Source organism: Suricata suricatta, chromosome 6 (assembly GCF_006229205.1).
Source record: "Suricata suricatta isolate VVHF042 chromosome 6, meerkat_22Aug2017_6uvM2_HiC, whole genome shotgun sequence".
NCBI lineage: Eukaryota > Metazoa > Chordata > Mammalia > Carnivora > Herpestidae > Suricata > Suricata suricatta.
In genome coordinates, this window is record NC_043705.1 from 57,748,246 (window position 1) to 57,772,924 (window position 24,679).

Genomic DNA, 24,679 nt, shown 5'->3' on the forward strand with positions numbered 1-24,679 from the left:
TAAATGAGCAGTGTAGTCACTTTCTCTTCTCCACGCGTTATGTTTTTAACATCAAACTGAATCACAGAGCCCCATGTCTGTGCTTCGAAAATCACAGCCCATCACAACAGTCTGACAAAGGTATCAGCCCTGCCTTGTAGAACGGAATTAAGCATCTCTTGGTAACTTCCCCATCTTGTCACACCATAGGAGACTTTTCATGACTTTCTAATTTATTTGTTTCTTTCTAGACAAAAGCTCTAATGGACAAACTTCAGAAGACTGTTTCATCTGAAGGAAGATTTAAAAATCTCAGAGAAACCCTTAAAAAGTATGTTTATTTTAATCATTAAGTGATTCATAATTCAAAAATATATTTAAATAATGTTTACAACATACAAATAATGGCCTACCTCCTCCTTTGCTTTGAAAAGAAAAACAAATGGGAAACAACTTCCATCATCTAGATATTTTCCTAAGTTTTCTTTTCATTTCAAATACAGTGTCTTGTGGATGTACTCATGGCACATAGACTATCCCAAACAGGGAGAAAACATCACCAGCTTTTACTATAACATCAAACCATCTTTTGATTTGATATTTGTTAATCTAAGCACAACACATAATTTCTTGTGACTTTTCAAAAATATTGCAATATCTATTAATTATTATTATGTATTTGTGGCCTTTTATTGCTGGGTCATTCCCAGAGAGAGAGAGAGAGAGAGAGAGAGACAACCTGTCCTCTTTCAGCTGTTTTTTCTTATGATCTACTGCACATCCTTGGCTTCCTCTGGAAGACATTAGTCCTGTGATGCCATGGGCAAGTGGAAAACTTGTAGGAGCAACAGCAGCAGTGGAAAAACTACTCCTGGGGTCCTTGCTGCATGACAGACGCCGTGCATGGTGCTCCGTGTGTCTTACTTAAGCCTCACAATGAACTAAAGAGATAAGGTTTTTGGAGGAGACTGTGGTTCCTAGAGTTTGACCAGCATCACGCAGCAGGTGGTCATATTGGGACTCAGACCCAGTTGTCTGTGGTTCAAAAGTCCATGTCCTCACTCTCGACTCTGAAAAGACCAAGTGCACCCCCTCAAAAAGCAAAAACAAGGCATCACGGTAATGTGCAGTCGTGATGTGAATTAAGTCTATACCTTCTAAAACACTGAAATACTAACAAAATCAGAATGCAAGTTTTACATGTTCTAATCGCACAAGTTTTTCTACCCAGTTCTTTAGAGTTGCCTGTTTACACCCTAAGGAGATAAGGGCCACGGGGCTCCTGCATGCTCTGACGCCTCGGAGAATAGTTTCCAAAGACTGCCCGCACCTGTTTTATATTTGTCTGTAAGACATCCTGTTGTTTGAACGTGCCGTTGTCTCAAACACATTGTAAAGTATGGGCTGTAATTTTCTATTATAGTCTATTGTGAGTTGTATTTAAAACTCTTAATATCAGGAGAGTGCTTCTGAAGAAGCTGCTTCTGGTTAAACAGGGAGGGGGTTGGTATTTGTGTGAATGAGCTTGAGAACAGTGTTTCTTGGTTTTGCAGCTGTAACCCCCCTGCCGTCCCTTATCTGGGGATGTACCTGACGGACCTCGCATTTATTGAGGAAGGGACACCAAACTTCACTGAGGAAGGCCTTGTCAATTTCTCCAAAATGAGAATGGTAGGTGATCATTTCATAATTGGCCTGTTTTGATGACTTCAATGGCTTATAGAGAAGAGGGAGGCTGAGTCATGGAGGTTACTGTTTGCATTTTCATTTTGAGATGGAAGAGGTGGAGGCCTCCGGGTTTAATACCTGATGTGGCTGATGGCCAGCAGGGGTATTGCAGCTTGCATTCCGGGCAAAGGGGTGGGGAGTAAAGCTCCAGGGATGTCTCTCTAAGATGGAGCACTGACAGACAGGTGCTGAAAGCTTCCTGCTGGACAGCCAGGTTCTGAGCACCCAGTTAGAAGCAAGGAGCCCAGGGCAGTCACACCCAGAGCTTACCACTGCTGAACCAGAGGTCACCTGGTGCTACCTGTTCCTCTGATTGTGCATGCAGTATCTTCTTGCTGTTTGCATTTAATGTGGCTCCTTGAGGGACAAGAAAGTCCTGGGCATAGAGAATGATAGGGCAGGGCTCCAATATGTCAGAGGAGAAAATGCCTGACTGCTTGTGGATAGGGCCCATAAGAATGTGATGCAATTCAAGGAAATACTTTTGTTTTGATTTTGTTGTTATTGTTTCTCTATTAGATATCACACATCATCAGAGAGATACGCCAGTTCCAGCAGACTTGCTATCGAATAGACCATCAACCAAAGGTAATATTGTGTGGTTGTTAAGGGAATTAATAAATAAGTGGAAATTAATGAATTAGAAACAGTGGTAAAGTTGATCAATAATACCAAAAGCTGACTCACAAGAAAGACCAATAAAATAGACAAATCTTTGGCAGCTCTGAGAAAGAGAAAAGAAAGAAAGAAAGAAAGAAAGAAAGAAAGAAAGAAAGAAAGAAAGAAAGAAAGAGGAAGAGAGAGAAAGCAAGCAAGCAGGCAAATGAACATTAATTTATCTAGTTCTGTCAATTGTATACTCTATATTTCTCATGAATCTGTTGTCTACACCACCACCGCTCTGGTCCAAGCTACCAATATGTTACTTGGTCTACTTACATTCACTCTAGAATGTAAAACTCCATTCTACAAATTACAGTCAGATAGAACTCTATGAAACACAAGGTAAAAATATGTTTTCCCTTGGATAAAATATTTTATAGGTTTTTCATTGCTCTTGGAATAAAGAAAGAAAAAGTCTAGATGGCCAAGGAGTGTTACATTACATGACCCCCACTCATCTTTCAAGATTAATCTCACTTCATAGACTCCCTTCTTTTTTCATCTCAGCCACAGCTGGTGTTTCCTCTCCTTTCCTTTCTTTTTTTGTTTTTAATGGATATTATTTTTTGGAACAATTTTAGCTTTATAGAAAAATTGAGAAGATAGAACAAAAGATTCCCATAAAACTCACAGCCAGTTTTCCCTTATTATGTTATAGAACTTGGCAAACTTATCCTGAAACCCATAAGGAAGCTTAGGCAAAAAAAAAAAAAAAAAAAAAAAAAAAAAAACCCCCACACACAAAAAGACAAGGATTTTTTAAAAAATAAGAAGAATAAGAAAGAGCTTTCTCTACCAGATACAGACACATGTCCTGAAACTATAGTGAATAGAACAGGACTGTATCGGGGCCGGAATACAATTCAATGGAGTGGGATACAGTCCAGATAGAGATTTTTGTCGGTATGAAAATCTACTATGGAATAAAGGAGGCCTTTACAGAAAGTGCCAGAAAGAAATTGACCATTCAAGTAAATGGAATAGAAATTTTGGCTCTCCATCTGCTGCCATTCACACACACACAAATCCAGATGAGCTCATTATCTAAATACAAAAAGACATATTAAATTATTTGAATAAAATGTAGGACAAAATATTCATGGCCTGTAGATTAGAAACACCTTCTTAAGCATAGAATGTAAGAGCTGTAAAAGACAGGTTGGTTATGCTTGCTGCATCAAAATTAAAAACTTCTATGTGACAAAAGGCAATTATTTAAAAAAGCAAAAATAAAACCAATAGAATAAGAGATGATATTTTATAACATGTAAAAGAGACAGAATGAAAGTATTCCTAGAAGTCTGTAAGAAAAGTATAAACAACTCTGTAGAAAGATCAGCAAAGCTATAAACAGAGAAGGTAACTCACAGAATAAGAAACAAAAATTGCCGTAAATATTTGAAAAGTGTTCAACTTCACTAGTGAGAAGGAAACGAAACGCAAATTATAATTAGGCATCATTTTCAAAAAATTTAAAATATTAGTAATAGTAAAATTAGTGACAGTACAGGACACCAGTACTCTCATACACGGCAGGTGCAGTAGTTTGGGAGGTTATTTTACATCATCATTTAAAATTAAAAATTGATGAACTGAATTCTTCTGAATTGATGTAAAATTCTTCTACATTGCTGGGGAGAAGAACATGGCTCATCTACTTTGGAAAACTGTGTCATGTGGATATTTCTTAAAACATTAAATATATATCTACTCTAGGACTCAGGAATTCCTCTCCTAGGTGTTTATCCAAATGAAAACATGCTCATTGAAAGTCTTGTATAAAATGTTCATAGTATTTCTTAATAATAGCCAAACACTGGAAACAGCCCAGGTGTCCAAATCTAGAAGAACAGATAAACAAACGTGGTGTATCTACACAATGCAACACTGCTCGGCAGTGACAGGACAGACTAACGACACACGCCACAGTGTGGATCGACCTCAAAACATTATGCTGGGTGGAAGGAGCTGGACACACACGTGTCCTGTACTGTGATACGTATGCTAAAACCAATCAGACTCTTGATGTCATGTCTCAGTAAAATTAAAGAAATTTTCCATGGAAATACTCCAGGCCCCAACATTTTTATTTTAGTGTCATTTCCTTTCATTTCGTTTAGTCCATCCCAAAGGAACATTCCCGAGTGAGCAGTAGGAAACGTTCTAAGGAGGATTTCACTGTCACTTTGTGTAATAGTGGAATATTGACAACAGTTAATCACCCGTCAATAAGAGACCACTAAATAACCTCTGATAGGTCACATCTTAATGCAGTACAGCAGTTAAGACACTGGGCACTGACGTGGGGCTCTCCCTGCCTTACCGTGATGAGATGAAAGCAGAATAGGATGTATGGTAGGACACCACTTATGATTATAATAGAAAAAAGAATTTTATTAAACATGGACTACCTAGAAAGAACATTCTGGAGAATACAAACTAAATGATAGCAGTGGTGCCTGGGGTCAGGAGCTGGGAGAAGACTGGAAATGTTTGATTTTTAAAAAAATGTTTTACAATGAGAATGAACATATTCATGATTTTTAAAAAGTGATACAACATTTTTAAGTGTCTAAGGGAAAATGTTGAATTGTGTCAGAGTCCATTCAGAAAATGCGCGTACTGGTGTTCTGAAAGAACCAAAAGCTAGGATTTCCCTGTTCCTCCAGGTCACTCAGTACCTGCTTGACAAAGCCCTCATCATAGATGAAGATACGCTGTATGAACTGTCACTAAAAATTGAACCTCGGCTCCCTGCTTGAAGATCTGGCCTTGCCCCTGACTCCGCAGAATTCTCATGGAAAGTGGGATGGACAGAACTGAGCCGTGCATGCCATGCCTCCCGCCGTGCAGTGTGGACCAGGGATAGAGACGAAGCCAGTCTCCTCTGTCCACCAAAGAAGATAGAACCCAACTGGAATTCTGTCTCCAGCCAGGGAAGCCCAGCTGTTTGGGGTCAACGACAGATGCTTCAGACTTGGGTGGGAAGGTGAAACGATTGATCCTTAGTAAAGCTGATGGCACACTTTCCATAAGGGAATGTAAGATAGATGCTGGTAGCCTAATGAAGCGGGTGAGAAGGTAGATTTCAGTCTGCCCATGTTCTGTTAGAACTCGGGGACAAAGATCCGAGGAAAAGGCCTGAGCTGCTTCTCTGGCACTTTACCGGCTTGGGTACAACTACCAGTCTTCTCCTAGGGTTCAACTGCTTCCGTTATGTTTCCTTTATTATAAGCTTCCAGAAAAGCTGAGGCTTCCTCTGCAGAGATGGCCAACCCACGAGCAATTTCAGTGTACAGCATGTGCATGGTTTTCAGTGCATTCTAAATATTTACAGTGGAGGGACGGCATGTTCTGAAACTGTTTTTTTGGTCTTTAGGCAACAGGACCGGAAAGAGATGGTGAAAGTCAAGTGAATGTAACTTTAAAAGATAACTCCGTAAGCTTTGCCCGAGGGCAGTCCCGTGTGCGGAGGCTGACTGCAGGCAGGGTGGGGCTTCCTCCTGGGGCTGCGGTGCCCAAGAGGTGCCCAAGAAGCCAGCGCCCGAGAGGCAAGTGTGGAGTGTGCAAAAAGGTGCCTGCACGCCTCCCCGAGAATGCTGTGGGATGGGACAGAGGACCACCAAGCGCTGTGGGGTTTTAGGCTGAGTGATCAGATATCCTTGAAAATGATCTCTGCACTTTGCTGTGCTTCTTCCCCGCTCCGCTCCGCACAGTAATGTGGGGACTTTTTTCCCCTGATTTACCCACACCATTTTTAGGCTCACTATGAATACTGACTGTGTTTTTCCAAATGTTGTTGAATGGGATTTTCTTTTTAAAACCCACAGTTCTGTGTGCTGTTGGTAGACAGTTCTTCCCCGGTCCTCTTTGTTTGTAAATTTAGGGGTATTTACGAGAGAAAGTATTGGGAGTGTATGGGAAACGACCGACTACTCAACAGCTCTTCTATCAGAAAGCTAAGTGAAGGGGTTGGTGCTTCTGCCCTGTGCTGGAGACGTGACCTTACTCTTCCCAGGATTGTTGGTTGCTGAGGAAATAGGGCTATCTCATGTTTACCTCCCTCTTCTCTTCTCAGGGAGAGCTCTGCTTTAAAAGAAGAAAGAGAAAGAAATACAGAAATTGTTACCTGAGCCTATTGCACCTGACATTTTCTCTTAGAGGCATGAAGTATGTTGATGCTGACCCTGAAAAAACTGATCTGTCTCGCTGTTTTCCTTCCTTCTTTGCACTTTAATTATGTTGTAAGAACTGAGGGCTAATAAATTCAACCTGCTGGCTCTTAAGACCCAGTGGAAGCGCTAGCCTTGATGATGTACCGTAGAGGTGGAGAATGTACATTTTTCCTGCATGGTAAGGGCCATCTCTGTACATAGCTAAATAGTGAAATACCAAGTAAGCAAAAGAAAATATTGATAATATTTGAAGACCATTCCAAACATATTTTCAATAGCTCATATTAGCCAACAGTGTAGCACTAAACCCAAGGAGGGTTATTTATGGATGCTTTATTTTTCTTTTTTTGAAAAGCTGCTTGTCTGTTCTCTTTAGTTTCAAATATAAGAGGTTGATGCACCTTGACGCATGAGAAGAAGCATGGGTTGTTTGGATCCTAACAATGCGTATCTTGCAATTTATTTCTTGGTGTTCAACAGCTGAGGGTTTGAACATATATATGTCAAATTGCACCAAGCACCTCAAGGTCTTGCAGAAGAAAAGGAAAATAAAGGTTAACTATCTTGGCTCAAAAACAGAGTCTTGGAAGGTGGACTAAAACGAGGAAAAATCAGTGACAGGACTACACACACAGTAGTTTCAGGTGAAACAACATGTGGAAAGGTCCGTGAGGTCGGCTTTGAGTCCACAGAGCCTTCCAGAGGGGAAGAGGTCATTCTGTGTGCACTTTCCCGGGAAGTTTGGACCCTTGTATCTCTGACCCAAATGTTTCCGAGGCACTGCAGCCATTCTTACTAAAGAAAAATGGGAGCTAGAGGAATTTCCAAAGGCTCCTCCCCTTTTGGAGAGGTGGTTTCCTGGACTAGAGAAGAAGCTTTCCTGCCTGTTGCCAGCGCAGTGCTGGAAGCACCCCAGCGGTGCACCCCGGGCGCTGTCAGTTGCTATGGGGACCCTTAGCAGTTTATTGAGTTACAGGTCCCTCCTGCTTCCTGGAGTCTGAAGCCTTTGCCGAAGCTGCAAAAAGAGAGAACCCTACCTCCAAGGAGCTCCTTTTGATGACCTGTACCATTTCTGGACCATCTGGCAAAAGAACGTGCATTTTAAAAACCTTAATTTGGACACGTTTCAAATCCCCAAGAGCACTTAAAGCCCTCATCCTCTACTGCCTTTCAAGCTTTGTATTTATTGTTGGAGCGGCACTCCCAGCTGTGTCTGCCTCCATTCCATTATATGAGACCCATTTCTAAGAGTAGAAGGCAGGTCAGCCTCTCACATCCAAACAGCAAACACTTGTATTGTTACAAAATTAACCTAGAAAATCAGAAGTAAAATCCAATTTCATGCTTTCAGATGAATACCCACATTTTGTACTGTCTCTGAAATTAGCTTTGGGCTTTTAGGGGATGCCTTTGGTTATTAACTAAGACGTCCACTTTTGCTGCAGGAACAAATCTCTTACTTAAGCCGATATATTATGTGACAGATTTAGGCAAGAAGTAGAATGTTGTCACTTTTTCTTAGTGTTTCTCTGAAGGAATTTAAAGGGAGAATTTTAAACTACTGTTGCAATAGTTTTGAGTGGCTCTCACACAAAGCCCCCATTACTCTTTGTTAGATTTCATACATCTTAAGCTACTGCTTCAGAACAAGTGAAACTCATAGATCCTGAATAACTTAGAAGAGAAAAATCAATCACATTCCAATTTGGAGTATATGAGGGGCCAGCACCTCTTCTCTCACCAAACTTGGATTGGCGATGACTAGGCCACTTTTAAATTCTTAACTAGAAAAAGTAACACAATAGAGGGCTATTCCCCCCACCTCCAAATCGATGTTTTTTTTTAAATAAAGGATTTTGTTTAGCTTTTCTTTTCAAAGTTTGATTTTACCCCGTGGAAAAAAAAAATCATTCTTTGTTTTAAATATTTTTTTAAGCCAACCTCTGAAGTTTATCATTTTTAAAGCTATTCAAAAGGGCATATTATATATGGAATATATATTATGTGGGATAAATAATATATTATTTATGACTAAAGAATAGAGCCAGGATAGAGCCCGGCTAATGCCCACAGCCAGAAGGAATAAATGAACCAGATTCATTTTCGTTTCAATAGGATATCAGATTATAAGTCTAGATAATGACTGATTACAGATGCCACCACACGAATCCTGATAATAAGATTGAAGAAATGAAATCTAACCATAGTGTCATTTTTCCATGGCTGTGAGTGACTTAAAATTTAGGTAGGGCAAAGCTAAAGTAGAAAACCATTTTGTTGTAGGTATAAACACATGGTTGATTCAGAAAATCATTCCATTTGGCTACCACACAGCATGACATAATATTAGGGCTGATTGTACTTGACCTCATCTGCTCAAGAGGAAGACTAGTTCTACTTGATATTGAACCACTGTCTTTTGCACAACCCATTTCATTTATCCCTAGAAAGGCAGTAGCGAAAGAGCTGGATGAGGTGCCCAGCCCTGAGTCCTAGGCCCGGATCTACATCTGCAAGCTGGGAAACCTTAGGTCAGCACTGACGCCTTCTTGAGCCTCAGTTTCCTCATCTGCAAAATGGAGCTAAGAGTGAATCCTGTGCTGCCTACCTCACAGGGCTGTCATCAGGACAAAATGGGTTAGACTGTGATCTGTAAAGTGCTATCCAAATGTGAGGCAACATGATTACCATCCTCATCTCTCTTTGGAAGAGAATTATTTAAATGTATTTCTTCGTTATTTGTGTGTGTATGTGATGGACAGACCCATGTGTTACTTTGAGAAGTGTATTGTTTGTGTCCAGTAACTTTGCAAATCTTCTGCCAATTGTGATTCTAATAGAGGGCGGTGTGACGTATCCTAACACTTGCCAGGTGGGGTGTGGGTTATACCTATATGCAAATTAAATTTTGCCTTTCTTGATTCTCAAAAATCTCATTAGTCTCTTCATTTGATTCTTTTTGCTTTTAAAAAAATTTTTTAACCTAGCCTTCTTTGTAGCAATGGGCTTCTTCAGATATACTTCTGAAGTTCAGGAGAAAATAAAGTTTGGAAGAAGCCCATACTGTAGGCATTACAGTATCAGAGAATTTAAGATAACCTCAGAAGAAATATCAAGGGTCATCGAGCCCCATTGTCTTTCCAGTGCTTGAAGCTTTCCTGTAACACCCACAGCCCATGATTGATCACTTTTGACCACTCCCAGGCACAAAGAACTCATTATTGACAAATAATTTAACTAAATTAATTAATTTCATTTAATGGCAAATGATGCTCATGAACGGAGTGAGTGTTCAGGTGGACCTAGCCTGGCTGTCACTAGCTGTATGTGAGCCCAAGTTTCTCACCCATTAAATAAGATGCATATCTGCCCTTAGAATTACTGCAATGGCTACTTGGAACAGTATATTTAAAAATACTCTAACTTGGGGCACCTGGGTGGCTCAGTCGGTTAAGCATCTGACTCTTGATTTCAGCTCAGTTCATGATCTCATGCTTTGTGAGATAGAGGCCCACATCAGGGTCTGCACTGATAGCGTGGAGCCTGCTTGGGATCTCTCTCTCTCTCTCTCTCTCTCTCTCTCTCTCTCTCTCTCTCTCTCTCTCTCTGTCCTATCTCCTCTAAAATATATATGAATATTAAATAAAAATAACTTGTCAGGCAGGTGCAGTTGTGCTAATATTTGGAGCTGAAGAAAGCATGGTGCAGCTGTTGCACACAAGTGAGAACTGAGGTAAGAATTTGTGTTTCTCCTGTTTCACTGGCTTCCTTTTCCAATTCTGAAAGGAGCAATCCAGCTGGTGCGGAGTCAGGAACACAGGTTCTTCTCGTTTTGTTATTTGGCCATCCCACACAGCGTGACCCTCGCCTGCCACCACATCACGCTCAGCTGGATTCAGGAATGCAAAAGAGAATGCTCCCAGGACAGACTTCCCCTATGGCAAGTGGGATGGTATTTGCACACCTCACTTCAGATTCTGTCCACGCGGCCACACTGCCTAGTAGGTGTGGATAGAGCCCCTAAACTTTGAACGGAGTTGGCGGCAATAAGAAAAGGATAAAAGGCATATGACAGGGATTGTGTTTGAGGGATCTTTGGAAATGTGGGATTTCGGTCCAGTCAGTGACATGTAGAGAGGTAGCCCGCCCACCCCCCGTCATAAGCTTGAAGATGACCACGTCCACAAAAGCGGCATCCCCTTTTCTCAGCAATGTGCCCACTTGCCCCTTCGTATCTAACATGTAAAATTACCTTGTAAACGCTGAAGGGTTGAGGTAAGGGAGGGGCGCTGGGAAGTGAGGGGGGGCACTAAACATACATTAACAAGGAATTGGGAAAAAGAGCAGTTTCTCATTGTAACTGCCTTTCTTTAAGTTCTGTATTTCCATAAGCCTCATCAGTTTTGGGATCTGGGATCTGGGCTATTTCAGGGCCAGTTGGTGCCTGAACGGACTGGAAACAGTGTGCCCACAAAAGAGCTATTTTAGGAAGAAATAAGCCTAGACTCCCCCTGCCCTGCCCCACACCTTAGCCCTCCCCTCAGCTCACAGCACCCAGCCTGCTGGCAGCTAGTTAGCCCCACGGCCGCCCTCCAGCGCGCTGCCTGCTCTGCCGGGTGGGGTGGGGGTGGGGTGCTCTCAGGGGCACGAGACACCACGGTCCATTACGTCAGAACGTGCGAACTGGAAACTCTGACTCTTTAGAAGATCATGCAATCAGTTTGGTTGGTCCCAATCTGCAATTGTTTTAATGAAATAACATAGAAGAGCCTAGAAAAATATCTGAGTGTATCATTTGTAGGAAGGGTAAGCATCACATTGTGAAAATTTAGACTCAAGGCACCTGGGTGACTCAGCCAGTTAAGCATCTGACTCTTGATCTCATGGTTGGTGCATTCAAACCCTGCATGGGGCACTGCACTGACTGTTGCAGAGCCTGCTTAGGGGTTATGCTTTCTCTCAGAATAAATCAATAAACACTTAAAAAATTTTAATTCCATGTAAGCTAGGTCATAATGATAGCAGATATTTTAACTGAGGTATGAGCAATACATAGTGAAGTGCTTGAACCTTATGTGAACAGCTTGAGGAAGTTTTACACACGTGTACACCCAAACACCCCCAAATCAGGAAATTTTCCAGACCCCAGAAGGTCCCCTCATGTGCTCTCCCAGTCAGTAATCCCATGAAAAGGTAAACTATTTATATTTGCCTGGTTCAGAATGAAAATAAGTGGAAACTCTGCAAGGGAACCACTCCAGGTAGGAGGCTCTTTCTAGGCTCCACCCCCTGTTCCGGGTTGGATCCTGATTGAAAAGGGAAAGGAACTCAGCTGGTGATGTGCGCCTGGCATATACACTGAGTACGTGACAGTCACCAGAGACCTAGGCAACTCCCTCCGAAAGGTCAGGGCTGCTGCCCAAGTCCTCGTGGGTCATTGCTATTTACAGCGAATCTTTCCGGTTTGGGGCGCAGGTCCCAAGGAGGGCTATTTTTAAGCAGGGATGTGGCCTGCAGGGCCTTCTGGGTGATAGATTAAATTGATACCGATTGAAAGTGAAATTGTCTAGTAGTTCACTTCAGATTGCCTGATCTACAAAAGAAACGTGATTGTTGTCCCTGAATCTAGGCCCTAGACAACAAGTTGGAAGATCCGCTGGTCTCTCGCTCAGAATCTGATTAGCAGCTCGAGAGGGAGCGTTAGACATCTTCTCAGACCTCAGCTAGAGGGGCGCAGAGGGGTCATTCTCCAGAGCTAGCCCGGGCCCCGAGGTGGCGCTGCTGAGGGAAGGTGGAAACAGATCCCGGAACAAGTGCGGCAGTCTCCCTGCCCGCGCGCCTTCACTCCAAAGCTGGGTGCTGCGGGGCTGGGCGGCGGGTCAGCCAGGTTGCAGGCCCAGGAACCTGAAAAAGCCCTGGGAGAGACGGCTCCAAGACCGGACTTGGGGGAGGGCAACGTTTGAGAGCAGTTGTGCTAATATTTGGAGCTGAAGAAAGCATGGTGCAGCTGTTGCACACAAGTGAGAATTGAGGTACGGAGAGCCCAGTGGGGAGAGTCCCGGGCGGCCGTTCAAGGGCACCGCTGTGGTATCCAGCGCGTCCTGACCTCCGGTGGGAGAGACAGGATTGGCCGAGGTGCGTCCCAGCCCCGCCCAGCCCGGGAGCCTTTTCAAGGCCAAAGCCCGCCAGCTTCCGGTGCATTTCTCAGCTGTTTGCAGGCCGCGGGACACGGGCGACTCCGGCTCCAAGGTCAGTGAGCCCACGAATCCAGACTTTATTCCTGCAAAGCAGGGGCATTGCTACAGCCAGTGTGAGGGACCATGTGAGCAGTGGGCCGAGGGCTGCGGGCGGGGACCCTGGGGTCAGTCCAGCGATAAGTTCTCACCCGCACTGCTCCCGCCGGGCGAGGAACTCGTGGTGACTGTGTAAAGAAGCCCTCGAGCGTGGGCCCTAGCTGCAGCCTCCCCGCTTCCCTGCACACAGGCGCAGGTGACCCTGCTCAGAGCAGCTCTGCAGTGAGTTGCTGGTATCTGCCCCTTGTTTGTCTCCTTGTTTTGGACGGTAAATCAGGAATCTCTCTTGATGGGAAATCTAAATGTCTCTGAATTTGGGACCTTAACCTTCAACGAATCCGTTGGTTTCTGGGAATGGTTTTCAATCGCAGCGGCATCAAAACAGGTGCATATCAGTGACTTAGGATAAGTAAGTGGAAAATGAACATTTTGAGGCCCTCGAAAGGAGCTAATTGCTAATTAACCCAACAGCTGGACCCAATTTAAACTGGCTAATACTATTGCTAGAGGTTCATTTTTGAAATCACTAATCCATTAGTAACGAGCCAAGTAACTGTTTTGCCCCCAGTGGAAGTAAAAGTGCTGTACAATTGGTCTAAATGTGTTTCATCTCTGACAAAACGTGTTTCATCTTATTTGCTCGGTTGGCTCACAGAGGGTTACTGTTAAACCTGGTTTTGTCCCCTGAGTGCATGACATCTCTGCCTCTGGGTTTGGAGAGTGATGTTCCAGAACAAACCCAAACCCTTCAGCTCTCCTCAGTGCTGTCCTTCAGACCTTCCGTGGAGCGTTGCCTTGGCTCTCTGACCCCGTAGGTCAGCTGGAATCATGTGAGGTGGCATGGAGTGCCCTTGTGACCGGGCTATGCTAATTCAGCACCCCCCCCACCCCTGCTTCCAGAGGTGCCACTTTCCCTGTCTGCAACTCTCACACTTTCTGTTTCTGAACCCATGTCCTGGGTCTGTTTCCTCTCTGCTCAAGGAGGAGAACAGAGCCGCCATCAAAACTTCACAAGGGGACTTCCTGGAGAAGCAGGCTCTTAGTACACGAGTGTTCACAGCTGTGTGGGCAGTCCACTTCCTCCTCTGCATTTGTAGGTGCTTTTCCCCAAAACCTTTAGAGTTGAGCCTTCTGTGGGTTAAGGCTCCATTTCAGCAAAGGGCACAAGTGCCATTGACACTGATGGACTCTGCCAGTTTGATCAAATCCTATCCTTAGAAATTGGGTCAGAGGTCAACTCAGTTTGCCTGATCTGGGAGGTTCAGAAAATGCTGGGTTACGAGGCGGGATGAGGAATGGGAGTCCTGGGTATTAAGAAGGTTGGTTCTGAGACAGACTGTGCCCCTGGGTCTCCACCTCTGCCACAGCTTAGAGGAGCCATTTGTCTTTTTGGGGTCCCACTGGGCCAGGAATCCTGCAGGGAGCCAGTCCTGAAGGTGACTCTTGGAGGCCATACCCTTGCCTGGAAGCCACAGAGGATCCTATTGCCGGGCAGAGAAGGAGGCACCCACTCCTTCACAGCATTTCAAAGGACCAGATGGTTCTTAACTCGTAATTTTCTTGGAAACAGTTTACCTGTGAGAGGCGAGTCTGGTAATAGTCATATGTCTTCATTATCGGGAGGCCTGTGAAAGGCCTCTGGTTTACAGGGAAAGACTGTAAATATCTCCTGCTTATGACTTTCTACTTGCTGAATAGAACACACGTGACCAAGGGTGCCCATTAGGGTGACAGTGTAACCATGGGGATGAAGTAACTTGACCCCTGTGCGCTCTGGGAAAATCGGAGGGGACAGCCTTTTCTGCCGGCCTAGTGGACTGGTGTCATGGGAACTTGTTCAGAGTGTTCTGTGGAGCTGGTCCAGCCCCAAGGATGTGCTCTGTTTTGGGGTGACTGTCTGGAACGACAGCTGGCACGTTGTCCTTCCCTTGGCCTTCGACTGCCCTCCAGGCCCAAGGAGTTCAAACACATGGACACCATGTACCGCTGGATCACAAATAACTGAGTCAGCAGAAAGGCACCCGTGGCATTTCTGTCCAGGATATTCAGGAACGCCAGGAAGGCAGGGACAGAATCCAAGGCCTCCCCATTCCAGGATGTGACAGAACGGGACAAAACTCTTAGACCAGGCCCCAGACTCCAAGTCTAGCCTAGGACGAGAGCTATACTGCTCTTGCACACTCTGAGCAAAGGACTTAGTATTTGGTGGTTCTTAGTTTTTAATAGAGCGGGCAAGTAGCAACAAACATGATATTACTGCTTTTTGCTGTGATCTCGCGCCCCACAGGGAAACCTCCCTGGCTTGGAGCCCAGGAATTCTGCCAGGTTTTAGCCGTGATGCTGTAAACAATGCTTTTCAAGTCTGGAGTCATAGAGGTGTTCCAAGTGAGGGAAACAGGCCCACAGATTCTATGGGGCGAGGGCCAGAAGACGACCTCCCTCCTCTCCTCTGCAATCCCTACTTGTGTGTAAGGGAGGAGAGAGGAGGGAAGGAGAGTGATCCCAGCCCCACCTCCTTAGAAAAAGGCAGCCGCCCCAGTGACCCCTGCATGACGGCCGGCACGTTGGGCACCTGATGTGTGAGTGGAGGGTTCAGAGATCGCTGACATCTGGGCCACTTTAGGAGTGTGAGGACAAGGAAGGAGAATGGCTTGTAACATTCTGGGACTCGGGGGGGTGGGGGGGGGGAGGCGGTGGTGTCACACACTTTGATGTGATGTTCCTGCACCTAGGAGCTGTCGTGATAAGTGCATTTCTGCGGTCTTGGGGGGGTTTCTGAATGGCGGGATCTGTGGTGCTCCCGGGTCCTAAATCACAGGTGGTTCCTCCGATTACTGGTCAGTGCAAAGCTGCCTATAAGGTGCTGTGGTCTGCAAGGCGCCCAATTCCAGAGCCCAAGGCACACCTGGGTTCAAATCCCAGCTCCATCAACATGCCCTGAGACCTGGAGCAGGTCACTTAACCTCTCTTGAGCCTCTGTTTCCCCATTTACAAAATAATGCTTACTTGGCAGGATTGTTGCAAAGACTAAGGACAATGTGTAAGACGCATGCATGGTGGTGGCTCATGGTAGGAGCTCAATAAATGGTTTTGTTTTTAAAAAGACCGTTAGGTTTGAGTGTGCAGCAGGGACAGCTGCAAGGACATCCCAGGTGGGAGGACAGAGCGAAGGGTTAGAGGTGGACGAAGCTCCTGCGGTGAAGGCGGGAGGGAGGTGAGGGGTCGTTAGCTGTCAGGGCTGAGATCCCCTAAAAACAGAGGTCTGGAGAAGAACTTAACAGCACCACTGGTTAAATCCATTTAGTGAACTCAGATGTTGGTTTTCAAAGCATGATCAGCGGATCTGAAAGTATGGACCAGGCTCCTTCTAGAATGTAGTCTTGTTCTCAGATTTAAAATAAAACAAATGAAACGTGTTAAATGGTGGTAAAAAAAAAAAAAAACCCTAAAATTAACACATTCAGGGAAGGGACAGACCAGTGCCAGTTGCCAATCAAGGATGGCTTTGAGGAGAGAGAGGCAACCCTCCCATAACCTTAGGGTCATTAGGAGAAAGGACTTGGATGGATTCAGTGCTTACTGCAGCCTGTCGCTTAATCCTAACGACATGTGGGGCGAGGTCTCGTTGAGCCTGTCACGGAGATGGCGTTGCTAGCCCCCCCCCGCCGTGGGGCTTGGGAATCACCTGCGAAGCTCTTCTGACACACGTGTTAGCTCCACTCTTGCAGAGACTCATTCAAACGACAGAGCCTAGTCTGGTTTTTTAACACACTTCACAGTTGATTTACTTTTAAGCTTGTTACTTTTTTTAATCAAAAAGTTATATATGCTACTTTTACAAGTGACACAATTCAGAGTTCTAATACAAAAAAATTAATCATCCGCCTCCTCCAAGTCTCTTGATCTGAGGTGACCCTTTTAGCAGTTTGAATCACGAGTATGAATAACCTTCAATACTTTCTGTTCACATAAATATATGCGAATGCATATGTATTTATCTTGTTATAAAACTGGACCCCCTCATAGTCATTACGCAAGTAGTTTTTCCTTTAACCTAAAAATATGGCATGGAAGTGGAGGCAGTTTTAACTAATTCTTGAATAGCTGCGGAATATCCCACTCTCTGAATGTGCCACACTTATGACAGCCCTCCGCCCCGGGACGTCCAGGTTCTGTGTACTGCTCCCCAATCCCGGGACTCTCTTCTTATGTTCTGGCAGCTGTATTTCTGCGGCCTGGGTTCCCGAAGTGTGGTGCTGGGCCAGTGGCTATGCACGTGCTCATGGGTGTTTCTTGGTTCACTTCCCAAAATGGTTGTAGGGGCTCCCTGAGCCGTCTGGGTGATTCCCGTCCCAGCCATGAGGGGCGGGCTGGCACAGCTGCACCCTGTCTCGCCTCCTGCCTCCCTAACCTTCTGCAGCACTACTCGGCAAGAGCCTTTTAAGACCGAAAGGGGGCGTCTCCTTGTCCTTTGCACGGGCCTTGATTTACTCCCCACTCCTAGCTTTGCTGGGTGTAATTGACATATGACCTTGTATGCTTTTAAAGTGTACCCTCGGGTACATGTATATATTGTAAAGTGGATGCCAGCGCAGCACTAGCTAACAACCTCTATAGCGTCCCATAATTACCATTTCTATTTTGTGGTGAGAACATTTAAGATCTACCCTCTGGGCCACTTTTGAGGACATAATATAGTGTTATTAATGATAATCATTATGTTCTACCTTAGATAGTCAGGAGTTTCTAATTTTATAACGGAAATGTGTACCTTGGACCAACATCTCTCCGTGTCCTCCACTCTGCCTCCCTAGTAACCACCACCATACTCTCTTACTGTGAGTTCAGTTTTTTAGGTTCCATTTACGTGATATCATACAGTGTTGTTTGACTTATTGCATCTGCGTAATGTCCTCTAGGCTCACTGATGTTGTAGCAAATGGCACGATGTCCTCATTTTTCATGGCTAAATACTATCGCATTTTGTGTGTGTGTGTGTGTGTGTGTCTAAGCATACTCTTTATCCATTCATCCATTGGCAGATCCCGGGTTTTCATATTGTGGCTTTCATGAAAAATGGTGTAATGGACGTGAGGACACAGCTCTTTGAGATACTGATTGCATTTCCTTTGGACACGTAACCAGCAGCGGGAACGCTGCATCCTATGGTAGTTCTATTTTTTGAGTTATCTCCATACTGTTTTCCCTGATGTCTGTACCAGTCAGTTTACATTCTCACCAACGGTGCACAAAGGTTCTCTTTTTTCCACCTCCTCACAAATACCTCTTGATTTTGTTTTTTTCACTGAAGCATAATTACCTCATTGAAGTATAATTAAGATGCAATGTTATACTAGTTTCAGGTGCACAACATGATTCCGCAGTTCTCTACATTACTCAGTACGTACCGCAGTGTAGGTAGTTACCATCTGTCACCCAACAGTGGTATTAGTCTTACTTTATTTCCATCTGCTGTACTTTTCATCTCTGTAGCGTATTTCATAACTGAAATTTTGTACCTCTCAGTCCCCATCACCTATTTCATCCACCCCCCACCCATGTCCCCTCTGGCAACTACCAGTTTGCCCTCTGTATTTAAGAGTCTATTTGTTTTTGTCTTTTTTCTTCAGTTGTTTTATTTCTTGAATTCCACATATAAGTGAAATCATGTGGTATATTTCTTTCTCTTACTTCACTTCACATTACACCCTCTAGGTTCACCCATGTTGTTGTAAATGGGACCATCTCCTTTTTTATGGCTGAGTAATATTTGTGTGTGTGTGTGTGTGTGCGCACATGCCTCTCTTTTTTAATCCATTCATCTATTCTTAGGCACTTGGGCTGTTTCCATGTCTTGGCTATTGTAAATAATACTGCAATAAACATGGAACTACATATATCTCTTTGAATTATTGTTTGTTTTCTTTGGGTGAATACCCAGTAGTAAAATTACTGGATTCTATGGTATTTCTATTATCAGTTTTTGGAGGAACTTCTGTACTATTTTCCACAGTGGCTGTACCAATTTTCATTCCCACCAACAGCACACCAAGGGTTCCTTTTTCTCTACATATTTACCAACACTTGTTATTTCTTATCTTTTGATTATATCTGTCATTCTGACAGATATAAGTCTCTTTGTGATTTTGATTTGCCTTTCCGTCATGGTTAGTGATGGAGCATCTGTTCATGTGTCTGCGGGCCATCTGCATGGCGTGGGTCTTAATGTACTGGTCTCCACAGGAACAGAATTTCTGACTCAGAGCAGTGAAGTGTAGTTGTCCTGTAGAAAAGGTCCTGCTCTCCAGCTTGGGGTGCCCCGGTAAGCAGCGGGCCCAAGAAGTCCCCACAGGTAGGGTTGAGAAGAAGATATTAGAGCTGAAGGAAATGGGTGTGCCTGGGAGGACCTACAGGCACCAGCGGGCTGGGGGCTGAGGGCAGATACAGCCCAGCCCCGAAGGACCAGGCAGCCTCAGGAGAGTGAGGAGCCTAGGGGCAAGACTCCGTCTTGGCTGTGCAAACCCAGGAAAACCCTAGGGGACAGCCTGACCCAGAAAGTGGCCTGAGAAAGCACCCCTGGGAAGAGTCTTATGTGGATCCAAGGAGGCTCTGCAATCCCTCCCCCGGGCCTTCCCAAGTCACTGGCGGGTGCTTCTGGTGTGTTCCGTCAGTAGTCGTAAGGAGTGAAGAGGCCCTCAGGCCACATCCCTGGGACAAAGCTGGGCTGTTTGCTGAGGTGAAGGGAGAATGTTCTCACACACAGTGGCAGCAGGTGTAACCTTTCTGAAGTAGCACAAAGTGATATTAACCAACGTGGACACATGTTCTGCCCTTAATAAGTGCCAGGCACGGTTGTCCAGATTCCACATCAACTTTCTCTTCAATCTTATTTCATCTTTGTTATTTTTTTCACTGTATATTTGAGAAAATTAAGACTTGGAAAGCAAAGTAAGACTTTCTCAAGGCGATAGAGAATTGTAAGTGGCAGAGCTGGATTGAATCCAGGATTCTGGCTTCGTAGCTTTGATCATGATACTCACACCTGTGTCCGTTCGTGGTCACTAGTTCCTGTCACTCCTGGTGTCCAACCAGGGCCTGGGTGAGCCCCCAGGAAGGATGAATGAGAGGACTTAGAAACAGGGTGGATAGCTGGAAAACTGCCATCCTTTCCAGTCTAGACCTCTCTTATAAGCCCTCAATCACGTTAAAAGACATTTGCTCCAGGGGTGCCTGGCTGGCTCAGTTGGTAGAGCATCCAGCTCTTGATCTTGGGGTTGTATGTTCAACCCCCAGGTTGGATGTAGATAGCTTACTTTAAAGAAATGAAGGAAAGAAAAAGATATTCCTTCTGGAATACATCTCAGGTACCTCCTGTCCAACCTGTTCATCCTGTCCTTGCTTGTACCCCCAAAGCCGCTCCCCGGCCACGATTCCCAGGCAAGCGAAACTCTCAAGTCAGAAGAAGTTCTCAGTGTAACCACTACGTATCTTTGAAATTCTTCGATCGATCTCCATGAAACATGCCCCACCACCATGGCTGAAGTCTGGAGAACCTCCTGCCTGGTTTATTCCAGGACGCTAGACCTTGTCTCCCTGCCTCTAGACCCCTTCCTCACCAATTTAGTAACATGAGCCACAAGAACTTTTTAAAGTTTATTTATTTTGAGAGAGAGCACAACCAAGACAGGGGCAGAGAGAGGAGGAGACTATCAAGCTGACTGCACTGTCAGCACAGGGCCTGCCGAAGGGCTCAAAACCATGAACCGCGAGATCATGACCTGAGCCAAAATCAGGAGTCAGACGCTCCACCAACTGAGCCGCCCAGGCACCCTGAGCCAGAAGAACTTCTAATGTCTAATGTCTGTATGTCACTCTTTGTTCTAGGGGCTGGCTTAATCCTCACAAAACCTCTCTGAGTTGGGCCTATGACTAGCCCCATTGTACAGGTGAGGAAACGGAACAACACTTCTCAAACATTCTGTAGCAAATCTGTTATTAATTTCTAATCCACAGCACGCCAATACATTTGTAAAACACAATAAGGCACAATTGCTAGAAAAATAAAGACCCACAAAAACCAGCCTAACTTTTCTTTATTAAACTTTCTCTATCAATGCACCATAAGCATTCTCAATGCTTACTCTCTGTTTCTTTACTTCTCTGGTCATGAAACGGTTTAACAGCCCACAGTCCACACCTTGGCAGCATTAGCCTAGAGCCAACCTCCCCTAAATCTAGTAAGATCATTCCTCTGCTAAAAACCCTGCTGTTCTTTGAGCACCTCAGAATCCAGTGCCAGGTTTCACCGGGATGTGCTTCTGTTCTGGCTTCTGCAGCTCTCTCGGCCGTCTCTGCCCCTGCCTTTGACCTCCCTGGATGCCCGCGGCCCCTCAGGCTCCCTCCCTCTCATGTTCCCCTCTATCTGCCATGTCCTCCTGGTAAAGTGACATCCCCAGAGTTGTTCACCTTTTCCGGAAAAATCTCCCTGATCCTCCAGGGAGGGGAGGCTCTTCTCCCTATTAATTCTCTTTGCTCATGTTTTGATTATAATGATCTGTTTTTACAATGATCTCTCCTTTCTCTATGTCTCTCTATCTCTCTGTCTCTCTCCCTCTCTCCCTCCCTCTCTCTCTCCCCCTCCCTCTCTCCCTCTCCCCCTCTCCTCCCTCACCCTCCCCTACCAGACCATGAGCTTTTGGAGGGCAGCCCCAGTATCTCACACAGGGACTGATTCTCTAATGTTGTTCGATGGATAGACAGACAGCCAGGTAGATGAATGGATGGATGAATAAATGAGATTCAGGGTTAGCTCTCAGGCTGCACTGTGACCTTCACTGCATTCACACTTTGCGCTGGCCACTCACTGATTGGTTGACCTTGGCCTCATTCAGATCTGTCCCAGGAAGCTATGGGTGTTCTGGAGTATAGAATCAGAGTTGTCTGCAAATTGGGTTTTGCTTGGACCTTTGGGGATGGGCAGCCACCAAAACTCCTAGGCAGATTCAGTCCCAGTTTAATTCAACTCTTGAAATTTCAGCGCAATTATCTTCCATAGAGTCCCTCCATCACCCAGGATGCTGGGTCCTCATCCTCATGGTTCTGGATCTCGGCATAGAACAGGGGTATAGTTAGCCTTGATTCCTCTCTGCAGCATTCAAAAGTAAATTAGGTCTCATGTGGACCGAGGGCAATGACCATTCTCCTCCTGGAAGATGCCTGCAAAGCAGCTGGCCAGAAAGAGGCATTGCGTGCAGGCACCCGCAGCCGTGTGTGCACGTGGCTGTGCAGTGTTAGTCATTGTTTCTGCTCTAGTCCTTTGTGCTTTGTGACCTGGTACCGGTCACAGGGCCGGCAAGGGCAAGCAGGACAGTGTAGCTGAATGTTGTGGTCCCAACTCAGACTGCGCTCTCCCAGGAGCTCCCTAGAAGCTCCTGCTACCCTGGTAGAACACCTATCCCATGACTTAGAGTGGCCCAGGAATGGTGCTGCTTAAGAGCATGGACTGTGGGAACAAACAAGGGGCAAGTTTACTTTCCTTTACCTCTATTTGCCTATCCGTAAAATGGGGATAGTAAGAACATCAACCAGGCTGCCTGGGTGGCTCAGTCGATTGAGCATCCAACTTCGGGTCATAATCTCGAGGTTCATGAGTTTGAGCCCATGCCATCAACATGAAGCCTGCCTGGGATTCTCCGTCTCTCACTCTCTCCCTCTTGCTCCCTCTCTCCCTGCCCCTCCCCCCCAAAATAAATAAACATAAAAAAAATAAGATCATCAACCTCTTGAGTCTGTTGTGTGGATTAAATGGGGTAATAGTCATAAAGTTCAGCACATAATGAGTGCTACACAGGAGTTTTCCCCTCAGACTCTGAGCGTTTTAAAAGCTGTCCCATAATAAACAAATATTTATCAAACAAAATAAACAAAAAGGTACGTATCTTTACTACCTCATCCTCCTGTCTTCACCTTCCCTTCATCGCTGCTCACTGTGACCTCTTTCCACCTGAGCACATCCTTTCCTCCTGTGAACCCTTCGCAGTGACTTTGAGCCACTCCACCTGACTGCCTCTCACGTCCACGGTCAAGGTGCTCCTGGAGGGGGAGGAAGCGCCGAGTGTACCCTGTGGCTCTGCTTCCCCTCAGGGGGGCCCAAACAAGGCCTGTGAGCTGGTTGGCAATTTGGCCCTGAGGCCCCTGTGGAGACCCTGACGGAGAGATTTCAGTTTCCCTGAGAAACCATGAAGGACCAGCGCAGCTGGAGCTGGCTGGCGGCTGCATTCCTTGGGAGAGAGGGGTTGGCTCCATCCAAACAGACTGTAATATGTTGGTTATTAAATCTTGTAAGTTAAAACACCATCTTCATTTAAAGGAGCACCTACTAAAACTCTCTGTGTGCCTTTCCGTCATCTGTGTGAGCTTGGGCTGTTTGTTAACCTCTGTTGTTGAGTTCCATCATCTGTGACATGGCGCAAGATATTTGCTCGTTAGGGTCATTGTGGAGAAAGTACCTGGTCCTTGGACCTACTCCCTGACTTTGACTTTCCCCCTTATTAAGATATGGAACAATTTTTAATAATTACAATTATGTGACGGTGAAATGCGTTGCTCTGGGAAGTGGGGAGATGCCCTGCTCCGCTGGTGTTGAAGCAGGGCTGAGGGGAAGGGGGTGCCTGCGCTCGGGCTGACTGCTGAAGGCCCTTTGAGTCACTGTGTTCATTCTCTCACTTAGCATTTATGGCAAACCTTCATGGAGAGGCCAGTGGGCTGGAGACCCAAGAAAAATTGTGACCTGGTCCTATGATCATTGGGTTTTGTCTCTAAGAAGTGTGGGATCACCGTTGGCCAGAGCCCTGCTGAGCTCCTGACGCAGTATTGCCCCACGTGTGGGCAGGGGAGAAAACAAAATGACTGCTTCCTAGTGAAAAAAGGAAAGAGCCGCTTCTCTCTTCTTAGAGCAATTTCTTTAGGAAACTTGTCAGTTCTTTCTCTGTCCCTTTGAGATATATATAAATCTTATTAAGGGTAGGCAAGGCTCCAGCCAGTTTTACAACCTAGAAGTGTTTTCCTCAAGGGCCCGGGAGCCATCTCTTTGAAATGTACTCATCAAGGAAGAGAGGCCCCTTCCAGTCTCAGGGGGATGGTGGCGGTTTAAGTTGGATGCCAGGCTTCAAGTTGTACAACTACCTGCTGTCATAGCAACAAGAGAAGCTTATTTTTCTTTTGAATAAAGGCCATTAGCTAACACAAATGGCCACCCCAGTTTCAGATGAATTTAGAATAAGCTCTGTGTGACAAATGGTGCTGTTCTGTCCTCTTACCTGAGTTCCCTGGAGAGCATGTGTGCAATGGGCCCTCTCCGCATGGCCCAATGAAAGGGGGAGATTCTGTTCTGTTTTGCAGTGTCTTAGTGGACAGCTTGTGATATGTATCGAGGTCTGGCTTAGTGCAGAGTCATCAGTAAAATTCTTTCTTTCTTGCCTGTAATTTGTGGAGAGGCATTTCTGGATGACAGATTGGAGTTAAATTTCCCCAACTCCCCGCACTGGCTCCTCATCTGCCGTCTCCTTCCCCACCTGCCTGCCCAGTCAGAGGACTCCGTGCCGAAGAGCATGCACGTCAGGCTTAGTGCTCTCCTGGGAGGCTTCGCCTGTTCTCTGTGGCACAGCCTCGACTGATCGCCCTCCGAACCGGCTGAGGTCAGGCTCCCTGGGCTCCCAGGGCTCAGTCTGTTAGGGCAGAGAAATGAGAGGCCTGCCCTGGGCTGCTCTCCTCATGGGCAGCTTGTAGAGGCCAAGAAGGAAGCTGAGCAGGGAAATGCTGAAATCCAGCCTCGTGGTCTCA

General features: G+C 45.4%; 2 protein-coding genes across 4 annotated transcripts in view; both read left to right on the top strand.

Annotated features, from left to right (window-relative positions):
* Positions 1-7,083, top strand: part of RASGRF2 (Ras protein specific guanine nucleotide releasing factor 2) — a 233,290-nt gene extending 226,207 nt beyond the window's left edge. For both annotated transcript variants that reach the window (XM_029942526.1, XM_029942527.1), the window contains exons 24-27: positions 231-310; positions 1,533-1,650; positions 2,227-2,295; positions 5,040-7,083. In XM_029942526.1, coding sequence (XP_029798386.1) covers positions 231-310; positions 1,533-1,650; positions 2,227-2,295; positions 5,040-5,132 — 360 coding nt within the window. In that variant the 3' untranslated portion in view covers positions 5,133-7,083. The remainder of the gene's footprint in view (positions 1-230; positions 311-1,532; positions 1,651-2,226; positions 2,296-5,039) is intronic.
* Positions 7,084-12,685: 5,602 nt separating this feature from the next.
* CKMT2 (creatine kinase, mitochondrial 2) overlaps positions 12,686-24,679 on the top strand; it is a 29,368-nt gene continuing 17,374 nt past the window's right edge. Inside the window, exons 1-2 of one of the 2 annotated variants that reach the window (XM_029942529.1) lie at positions 12,743-12,794; positions 20,723-20,784. The gene's annotated coding sequence lies outside the window, so the exon portion shown is untranslated. Of the gene's footprint in view, positions 12,795-20,722; positions 20,785-24,679 lie in introns of both variants that reach the window. The other variant, XM_029942528.1, reaches the window with a different exon arrangement.